Genomic DNA, 11,681 nt, shown 5'->3' with positions numbered 1-11,681 from the left:
AGTAGAAGTCTTGGGACAAAAATAGAGACGTGCACTACCATTGGATCCGAGAAAAGTAAACACGGACAAATTTTGTAGTCACAGACATCTAAAGAGTAAACTCAAGCAAGCATAGGTAAAAGTGAACTCACATGCATTTCAGTAAAATACAGGTGCAAACCTCTTGAGATTTGCGTGCTCAATTCTCCACTGTTGATCCCATGATGAGGTCTTTGTTGAAAACCCCATGCCACTCAGTGTTGAGGGTGGATCAACCACATATGACACCCCTCAAGACTAAGTAACACCCAACCTTTAATGGGGGGTGGCAATGGGATCAAGGGGTGGGAAGTGGGCGCACGGCTATCGGGGGATTTGGAGCGTCCGTCACTTGAAAACTAAACCCAGATGGCATGCTAGCCTGGAGATCCACCTCAACAAGAACTAAACCTAGATAGGCATGCCCGCCTGGCAGTCCACCTCAACAAAAACTACACCCGGACTAAGTAACACCCACGTGGTGGGGTCAAAAGGGTGAAAGGCATCCACGTTGGTGCGTGGGAAATCGATGGGCATGCAGGAGAATTCAAATTTGGGCGATTGCAGGGTTTCTAATTTTTGGGTGGTCTTGGAGGTTAATTGGCAAGAAAGGGGGAGAGGATGGACCTGAATGCGGGTTGGGTGGAAGAGGAGGTAATGCAAGGCAAAGAGAGGATCAAAGACTCTTACAACATCGATCTCAATGTGTCCTGGCAGGAAGAAGAAGCCATGAAGGGTAACTTGCAGGAAGAAGAAGCCATGAAGAGTAAAATGGATGGGCCTATACCTGATTTGAATGAGGTTATAGAGGTGAGCAGCAAATCTGAATCAGATTCAAGCCAGGATTCTTTGGGTTTTAATAATGGTTGGTGTAATGAAGGGAACTCAAGTAGTGCCGACCATCCAAAAGCTGGAGCCCAATTCCCTCAAAATCAACCATGTGGGGCCTCAGATGGGGACTCAATCCACATGGTCAAACCTAGGATCCCGTCTCCTGATCCATCCTTGCATCTTTCTCACCACTTCTTTAGTTTTGATCGAGCAAGCTACAACCTAATGCTTCAAGATATGAATGGGATTTGCAACCCAAGTTTGGCTACACTTCGAGAAGTAGGTGTCCATGACATAAAGAGATGGAACAGGATGAAGGACAATCTATGTATTCGAGGACCCGAACATGATGGATCGACCAAGTTCTTCTTGAAGATTCCTCTCTTGGAAATTGCAGCAATTGAGCAATGGGCAGCTATCATAGAAGAATGTTACATTGATCCGCAAGGGTCTCACCTTGGCATGTCAAAAGTATTGATATTGTCAAATTGGAATGGTGTACAGATGTGAGAAAGCATGGCATACCTATTTCCTTTATCAGAGACGTGATTAGATCTTGTAAAGTGTGCAGCAAGGATCCAACACTCCCTCCCAATTGCTTATGTCAAAACTCCCTCCCCAATTGCTTATGTCAAATAAGTTGAAGGAAAGTTGAATGTTGATGAGAATAACCCATGAGAAAATTTTAACAGATAAAGCCCACGTGAATGATGCACTAGAGAGTATTGCGCTTAAGCATAAGGTGAGACTTGTCAAGATAAGACCAGCCTAAGTAAGTTTTGGTAAGGTAGAGGACATCTACGTTTGTCATCGTGGTGGTTCAAGAAGACATCGTGGAGGAGACAAGCACAGAGAGAGAAAAACAAAGAAGTGTGGTTGTCCTTTCAAGGCATGAGTGCAATTCAAAGAAGAAGTCGATGAAGTCACTATTGTTCTCCATGCTATGCATCACTGCCATGTTCCTAGCTCTTGGCTTGACTTATACTATCTACCGGTTCATCCACGAGTGCTTCACTGTTGCATGGAAGATTACTTTGATGTGGGTACATCTCACCATCTTGCCAAAATGTCTGTCTCAAAACAAAACTTCCACATGCAACAAGTATGATCCCAAAGGAAGTCCGGGAGCTTGCATATAGCTTGCGACTTCAAGGTGCTTATGCTCTCAACCTATATAGCATTTTCTTGACCTAGATATTTTTTCTAGGTCTAGCATCAGAAAATGATTGGTTGGGGATGAATATGGAGACTTTGAAGCTACAAGCTGATGGGAAGGTAGCTTCTTTTATAGCAATAGTTCCATTTTCACTTTTATATGTTGTCCTTGCATCCTTATGCGGATGCTTGCTGCTTTTGAAAGGTTACATATGTCCAACCATACAATCCAAATGCATTGCAAGACATCCAGAAGCCATTTGTTATCATCATTCAAGATAGTTGGATGTTGGAGATGTGTATTCGCTTCTCACGACATAACGCATGGGCTATAGACAACACATTCAAGACAAATGTGTATGGATTGCCATTATATGCAGCCATTTTATCTAATCAAGATGGGATCGGATTGCCTGTGTGGTTGATGATGTGCACATGTGACCCTAGGACATGTCAGGAGAGCACTTCCCTTGAATTGACCATCCACATAATATTTTCAAGGATGGGTAGCATTCGACTGAATGCAATTATAATAGATAAGTGCCCTCAAGAGCTGAATGCTATCTTGAGAGCCATTAGGGATGATGATGCTTGTTGGGCTCAAGACAACAGAGGGTATCGAGTGCAAGTTGCATGTCATAACCTACTCTGCTAGTTTCATGCCAAGAAGGCTTGGGTAGAGAATCTTTTTCCCCAAGTGCCAAAAGACTTGCAAGATCAAGTATATTCTACGATGTGCAACCTTATGCATTGAAAGTTGAAGATTTTGATGCTCGCTTTCAAAAACTCTTATTGGACTACTCCGAGCATGCAAATATTCAATGTTATGTATCCAACGGATGGTGCTCAAAGTCATGTATATGGCGTGAGCATTGGCCAAAGTTTGGGGGCTTATTTCCCCATGGCAATGTGGACACTACAAATCTGGTAGAGAGATTATGGCAGTATATCAAGTACACTTTGCTGGATGCAAGGATAAATAGATCGGTGCTTGACCTATTGCATGCACTTGTTGGTGATGCAAGGAGTGGAACCTGGATGGGAGGAACTCTATTGGAGTTCTTCAAGCAGAAGCAAGAGCTAGGTGAGCATTAATCATTCTCCTTGCATTTTTATATCAGCGACTTTTCCTAAACAAGGTCATTATGTGTATGTCAATAGTGGACTCTGAACGTTTTGATGTGTATGGCTCAAGCAAGAGTGCGACCAAAGCACTAGCTGGTGGGGAGAAGTTATTTTAGCGATATGAGTCTTATCCATATACTCTTCAGGTGGTGAATGAATCTACATTTCTATTCAAGATTCAAAGCATGTCTTCGGACACTTGGTATCACATGAGTTTACACCTCCTATTGTGACTGCCGAGATTGGTCCACCCAATGCAAGCATCTATACGGAGTGCGCCTAATACTACAAAGCCATTTTCCGATGCTACATGCAATTTTGCCTATTGTGGATAGTTTGCATGCAATGGTTGAACTTCCTATAAACAATGGAATGCAAGAATGTCCTCAGGTTGTGGAGGTAGAGAGTGATTGTGATGGTGCAGAATTGGGTGTTGGCATGCATAGCTTTGAGCAAGATATGGATAGGGTTGATACGGAGATAGTTTCTTGTATTGAGGAGTTTAGAGATATCTTCCGAATAATTTTTCCACATGGACATTGGCGCAAAAGGAGGTAGCTCTTGGACAATTGAATATCTCTATGGAGAACCTGAAAATCTCCATGAGCCAAAGAAGGCGATCATGCCATGTAGAGGTAGCATTAAACAAATTCAAGTCAACGTCATGCAAACACGGCTTGGGCATGGCAGACTGCCAAGTATCATTGATCATCTTACGGATGCACTCAATGGTAGCCCCCAGCCAAACAAGACTAGGAGACTCACCGGTTCGTTGAAGCACAAACACCAGCGAGGGCGAAGTCATGTCCGCTTCAAAAAATGGCGGTGTATTTATTGTCCTCATTGTTGTAGTAAGACTCTTCTTGTTGATGAATTTTGCATAATATGCTGCCATACATGCCATGCTTTGTTGCCTTTATCTCAAAAGAATTTGGCTGCATCTTCTACTGCTCAAATCATGGACCACCTGGTGCAGTTTAGGGTGAAAATATTTGCGAAAAGATTCGAGCTTTACACGAGACGATTCCTTTGTGAAAAGATCTACAAGGTTGTCCTGTGTTGGCACATAAGCCAAGCTGATCTCTCCTGCTGAGAGCCTCTCGCTAGCATAGTGGTAATGCACCTCAATGTGCTTTGTGCAAGCATGAAAAACTGGGTTCCTCGCAACTGCCAATGCACTCTGACTGTCAGTGTAGATAGTGTTGGCATTGTCTTGTCCAACACCCAAATTAGCCATAAGGCGTCTGAGCCATACACACTCAACCGTAGCTGTGAAGACTGCCATGTACTCAGCCTCACAACTCGAAGTGGCCACAATAGGTTGCTTCTTGCTCAACCATGATATACATGAACTGCCAAGCATGAAACAAAAACCACTTGTGGATACTCGTGTGTCAAAACAACCAGCCAATCTGAGTCCGAAAAATCATGTAAATCTGGCGGCAATGATCCCCCCTTGGGATAAAACAAGCCAAGATGTAAAGTGCCACTAAGGTAGAGAAAAATACTCTTGAAAGCCTGCCAATGCTTAGACCCTATGCTATGCATAAATCTGTTGACCTGTGAGACTGCAAACTGAATATATGTCCTCATGTTGCATACATAAATGAGGCAGCCAACAACAATTTGGTAAAGAGTGACATCAGCAGGATCGCCAGCATCATGTAGACTCAACTTCAAACCTGTTTCCATGGGAGTGGCAATAGGTTTGCAATCCTCAAGTCCAAACTTACATAGCAATGTCTCTATTTTTTGACACAAGGCAATACCACCATCACACTGCTTAAACTGTATTTCCAAGTAATGATGCAACAACCCCAAATCTTTCATCTTGAAAGTAGCATTCAAATCAGCCTTAAATTCATCAATATGTCTCTCATTTGGTCCAGTGATCAGCAAATCATCTACATAAAGAACCACGATGAGAAGTACATCACCCTCACGCTTTACATACAATGTGCTTTTTGTTGGACTGTTACAAAAGCCTTGTTTGACCAAATGAGTGCCAGCTTTCTCATACCAAGCATGAGAAAATTGCTTCAACCCATACAAAGCCTTGTTACATTTGCACACTTTATCCTCTTGTCCTTTCTTGACAAAATCGTGAGGCTACGCTACATAAACTTCCTCAAATATGTAGTCATTCAAGAAAGCAATAACAATGTCTGATTGATGTACATCCCAACCAAAATGAGCTGCCAATGCACATAGAATACGCACAGTAGTCATACGACAAATGGGAGAGAAAAAAGTATCTTCATAATCTATGCCTTTCCATTGTGCATAACCCTTTGCAACAAGTCGAGCCCTATGGCGATCGATCTCACCATTCGGCTTGCCTTTCAACTTGTAAACCCACTTCGTACCAATGGCCTTTTTGCCAGGACGCAAATCACATAAAGTCCATGTGTCATTTTCTATAAGTGCATCACATTCTGGTTGCATGGCAACCATCCAATTTTTTGAATTCTGTGCTTCATCAAAAGACAGAGGCTCCTCAACATCATGTAAGATAGACACAGCCAAAGCATAACAATCTGATGCATAAGATACATGGCGAGAGCTTGAACGAGTACGACTAGACAAAGGTGCATCCAATTTACTGTCACGCAAAGTGTGCACCAGCCATTTTGGCATACCTCTAGCCTGCTCATTTTCACTCCTTTCCTCATCAAGTACATCATGTACATCTGCATCAGTAATAGGCTGATCTGTAACATTTTCAGAAAACCCCATAGGTTGTACATTGCCTCGTTGGAACTTAGATTTATATTTCCACCACTGAAAAAAGGCAACAAAGTGTCATAAATGTCCTGTGAGCTTACATTATTGTCTCTAGTACATGACAGCAAGGGCTGAACAGAATCTTCCACAAACACTACATCCCGTGAAACCAAAATACGTTTTTTTTGCGGATGATACAACCTGTAACCTTTGCTTTCAGTACTATAACCAACAAAAATACATTTGACAGCCTTATCATCCAATTTTCTACGCTATGTTTGTGGCACCAAAGCATATGCCAAACAGCCAAAAACACGCATGTGCTCAATAGAAGGCTTTCTATCATTCCATGCTTCATATGGAGTAATAGACTGCAAAGCTTTCATAGGACACCTGTTTAGTCCATAAGTGGCACACATGATGGCCTCAAGCCAAAAAGAATGCGACAAAGCTTGACTTTACATCGTGCCATTTCCATAAGTGACCTGTTTTTCCTCTCAGCAACACCATTTTGCTGAGGTGTATAAGGCACTGTACATTGGTGTTTTATCCCACGACTAGCGAGAAATGCATTGAATTCATGAGACATATTACCCCCCTCTCGATCTAAACGGAGGGTGCCCATAGTACATATCGAAACATTTTCAGCCATAGTCAGAAATTGTTTGAAGCACATAAAAACTTCAGACTTTGCTTTAAGTGGAAATACCCATGCATGCCTGGAGTAATCATCAATGAAAGTCACGAAGTAAAGGTAATTGCCCAAGGATGGAGTTTGCATGGGCCCACAAACATCACTATGCACAAGTTGCAACCTGCATGTGGCCTGAACTGAACCATCCTTTGGAAACTTAGAACACTACATCTTACCCAAAATACAGCCTTCACAAACATGTTTGACAGGTGCTTCAAGAGGCTGCAAAGAAGCAACCATATCAGATTTTTGCAAATGCAGCAAACTGGCAAAATACAGATGACTAAAACGTGCATGCCAAAGTTTTGCATCTGAAATAGCCCTTGAATCTGCAACTGCATTTGCAAAATTTTGTCCACACTTTTCATACAAAGTGAGCTCATACAACCCATGGCACAAAAGCTCAGATGCAACGATTTCATCACCACAACTGAGATCGTGAACTGTACATCTGTCATCCATAAATTTGACTACAAGTCCAAGTGTAGCAAGTGCAGATACAGACAAAAGATTCTTCTTGATCCCAGGTATATAAAGTACATCAACAAGTGTGAAAGAATTGCCATTAGCAGCAGTAAGCATAATCTTTCCAACTCCCTGAACCGTATAAGAGGCATTGTTGACACAAGTGATTGAATTTCCCATGAGGAACACACTCGAGAGAGGTGAACAATTCACGATGTGAGGTAATGTGCTTTGTAACACCACTGTTGAAATACGACACATGTGAATCTACAGCAAACTCACATACATGCATCGTGGACAACAGGATTGTAAGTGCACTCTGCAGTAAAATCCCATTCTACATCAACATCAGCATTACAGTCTCCTTTCACAAAAGACTCAACAATGGATGCATTTGTAGTGGAACCCGCATTTGCAATGGAACCACCCTCTTTCTTCTTAGCCTCTTTTGCCTTCAACTTACGACATTGCTTTAGCAAGTGATCATTAGCTTTACAATAATGGCAACACATCTTCTTTTTTCCCTTATCACCAAAATTGCCAGACGAAGTGCTGTCAGCAGAAGCATTGGGAACAGAAGTTTTGCCACTCGCAGCAGAATCATAAGAAGTGGCTGCATTGCTATTACCACACTTTCTTTGAGAATCAATAAAAGCTTGTTCAACTGTACACTGGCTAGTCCTGTTTTTTCTGGAAAGTGACTCTTGCAATAGCAATGTGCATAATGCATTAAACTTGACAACTTCTGGATTTCCTTGGGTCATAAGTCTCCAAGTACTAGCAAAAGTCTGATAAGAATCTGGTAAGGCATCAAGAACAGTCTGCACAAGGGAACTGTTTGAAATGACTTCACCTACATAAATATGTTGCTCATTGATATCCTTGACACCAACAAGAAAAGTTTCCATATCATCTTCCTCATGCATAATCTTTGACTCCAGCTTTTTACGCAGCAAAGCAATTTTAGCCTCATTGCGACTTGCATAAAGACCAACCAAAATATCCCAAGCCTGTTTTGCAAATTTTGCTGAACGGATGTGAGGATCAATGGTGCACTTCACAGACAACGCAATCAATGCATAAGCCTACACATCCTTTACATCCCAACGAGCTTGTTTTATCGTAGGCAAAACAACTCTAATAGTAGTAATCCTTGCAGCAAGACCTGCAACATCCTCAACATCGCCTACATCTAAGCCCACATAGGGTAATTGTCACCATCCAACCTGTCCTCAACAGCAAACATCTTGAAGACATCTGTGTTGTTGTCAACCATGGTAAATGATGCACCTGATGTGAAAACTACCCGAAAATAGGAGAAACAGAGCAGGAACAACACGTGTTATATAGCACAAACCATAGAATACTGTAAGGCACCTATCATACAAAAAAACGGCACTGACAAAAATTCTGCACAAAATGATGAAATTGCATGTGCAGACCTGCATGTAGTGGAAACGAAGGCCGAAATAAGTCCGAATCAGAAATCTGAGTAGACTAAGCTCTATGAGTCCTCCTAAAATATTTGTCAGCCTGCGAACACTCTCCAAACCTCACTCTAATCAGAGAAAGTGAGCAAGCGTGTGCTGGAGCAGCTGGCGACTAAGCCCGGGAGGGCGTAACCTGCTCTGATACCAATTGTTGGAATTAGGGTTGCAGAGAAATGCACATAGCTTGGAGAAGATGAAGGAAGCTCAAGACACACAATAGAGAGTGTGTTACTTAGTGTGCAATGGAAAAATTGGTAGTCCTATAGTGATGGGTGTATATACAATGCACGGGGGGAAAAACCTCCTAAAGAGGGAAAAAATGCCCCGGCGGTCCTAGTGTGTTCACACACATCACTACCATATGTATATGGTAACAGGCTTGTCAAACATGCAAGCACTATGTGTATATATGGGAGTGTTGTGCATTAGCCATGTAGGCATTTTGAGTAGTCATTGTGGCATGTATATACAAACCGGCCTTATTTGTGTGCGGGCAATCGTGGCCGTCGTGGTGGTCTTGTTTCTTCTCACTGGTTTTTATTTTTGCTACAAGAATTTGTGTTGGGCTGTGAGGAGCCCCTTGTCAAGTTTATGCACCATTGTGTGGGTTTGTACAAGGTCCTTGAGAGCAGGTTTGTGGATACAATCAACCATGCATGACTAAGGTTTTATTGTTGTTGCTTGTTTATATACAAAGTCTTCGAGAGTTTATGGATTGAGAGCAGGTTTATGGATACAATCAACCATGCATGACTGAGGTTTTATTGTTGTTTCTTGTTTATACAAGGTCCTCGAGAGTTTATGGATAAAATCAACCATGCATGACTGAGTTTTATTGTTGTTTCTTATTTATACAAGGTCCTCGAGAGCAGGTTTATGCATTCAATCAACCATGGCTGAGGTTTTATTGTTGTTGCTTGGAATGCATACTTCAAATGTACCTGGACTCAAGAAAAGTACAGTAACTTGCCATAAGGCTCTAGGACCTTGCATTGTGGACTCGCATAACTTGCCATAATTATACCTGGACTGCCATAAAAACCCAGCTGGACCCAAGCCATAAAACCTGGATGTCCAATAAACACCTCGCAATAAACCTCGACCTGAACATAAATATGGGCCGAGCATAACCTAGACTACCATATCTAGGTACCTGGACATAATAACATGGAATGGAAATGGTTTGCAAATTCAAAGCAAATTCATAAATTTGGGTCAACTCTCAGTCGCCAATCTGACAGCTCACAATCGATACGTCTCTCATTTTTTCTTCGACCATTGATTCCTTTTGAAGTGGCCCATATAGTTTTGAGTTTTGTTAGTTAAATTAAGATTTGGTAGAAATTTTGACTTACAAATCAAGGCTAAGAAAATTTATCTTTACAATCAATCTATCAATTATTAATTAGCGAAAGTGACAATTGTACACATGCTCGAACACCTCATATATTATTCATATGTATCCTTATTGCCATCAACACCAGCAACATCATATTAAGAGCTAGTGCCGCACCTCACACTAAACCTGGACTACCATAAAAAACATGGAGAACCTCGACCTGGAACATATATAAAACATGGACCGAGCTCGCACTAACACTAAACCTGGATTGTCATTAGACATGGACTCGCATTAAAACCTCGACCTGGAACATAAACCCATATGGATACCAAGCTCGCAAATAAACCTAGGCTTCCATATAATTATACCCACATAAACATGGACTCATATTAAACAAGACCGAGCCATAAATATGGAACATAAAACCTAAACCTGGAACATAAACATGGACCGAGCTCGCAAATAAACTGCCATAAAACCCATATGGACCGACTGAGATCGGACGGAGCTCGCACTAACACTAAACCTGGACTACCATAAAACATGGACCGAGCTCGCAAATAAACCTAGACTGCCATATATATAAACCCACACATAAACATGGACTCGCATTAAACCTCGACTCGCCATAATAACCTAGAACATAAACATCCATGGACCGAGCTCGCAAATAAACCGCCATAAAACCCATATGGACTCGCATTAAAACCTCGACATGGAACATAAACCCATATGGCTGGACTACCATAAGACATGAACTCGCATTAAAATCTTGCCATATATAGACTGAGAGCTCATAATAAACCTAGACTGCCAACTCGCCATAAACAAGACCGAGCCATAAATCTGGAACATAAACATATATGCTCGGACCGAGCTCGCGGACCGAGCTCGCACTAACACTAAACATGGACCACGCCATAAACCTGGACTGCCATAAGACATGGACTCACATTAAAACCTCGCCATATATAGATAGACCGAGCTCGTAATAAACCTCGACATAAACATGGATTCTCATTAAACCTCGACCTTGCCATAAAACCTGGAACATAAACCTGGAGTTGCAATAAACCTCGACCTCGCCATAAAAACCAAGGACCGAGTTTGTAATAAACCTAGACTGTCATAAAACTTGAACATAAACATGGACTGAGCTTGTGATAAATATGATTGCCATAAACCTAGACATAGACAGGCACATAGACATGGACTCGCATTAAACCCCGACCATAAAACTTGAACTTATATAAACCTGGACCGAGCTCGCAATAAACCTCGACATAAAACCTGGACCGAGCTCGCCATACAACATGGACTGCCATAAACCTGGCGCTTTAAACCTCGACCTTGCCATAAAACCTGAACCCATACGGACCGAACTGGCGATAAACTTGGACTGCCATAAAACCCAACTGGACATAGACACTCACATTTAACCTCGAGCTCGCAATAAACCTGGACCTGCCATAAAACCCAGAGACATAAACAATGGACTTCACATTAAACCTGCCTGGACCAAGCTCGCCATAAACTCCGCGGACCTTGCCATATAAACCAGAACTGCCATAACCTTGCGATAATTGAACGAACACAAACAACTTGGAACTCGCCATAAACCCAGCAACAATTCCAAAATATACACCCTTACAGTTTGCAACGCTAACCAAGTGAGCCATTTAACTTGTGACACTTGCAAAACTTTCTTAAAGTAGACATCATATGACATCATTCAAACTTCAACCCCATAATGCCATAAATCAGAAACCTCATCGACACTTCACCACACATAAGAGGCAGCAGCTTCATGCATACCACTTGCCATAAACCTGTTGGA

The 11,681-nt window shown here is 41.9% G+C and overlaps 1 protein-coding gene and 1 pseudogene across 1 annotated transcript; one reads left to right on the top strand and one right to left on the bottom strand.

The window, feature by feature from the left end:
• Positions 1 to 639: 639 nt before the first annotated feature.
• Positions 640 to 3,687, top strand: LOC147428279 (uncharacterized; annotated as a pseudogene).
• Positions 3,688 to 11,181: 7,494 nt separating this feature from the next.
• LOC147428278 (uncharacterized) lies at positions 11,182 to 11,460 on the bottom strand. The gene has a single exon (XM_086497558.1). The coding sequence runs from the start codon at positions 11,458 to 11,460 to the stop codon at positions 11,182 to 11,184; it is 279 nt and encodes a 92-aa protein (XP_086353684.1).
• Positions 11,461 to 11,681: the final 221 nt, after the last annotated feature.

The sequence above is a fragment of the Adiantum capillus-veneris genome, chromosome 23 (genome assembly GCF_014529385.1).
Source record: "Adiantum capillus-veneris isolate H3 chromosome 23, ASM1452938v2, whole genome shotgun sequence".
Lineage (NCBI taxonomy): Eukaryota > Viridiplantae > Streptophyta > Polypodiopsida > Polypodiales > Pteridaceae > Adiantum > Adiantum capillus-veneris.
Note: the sequence above shows the minus strand (reverse complement) of the source record. Positions and strands in the feature narration are given on the sequence as shown.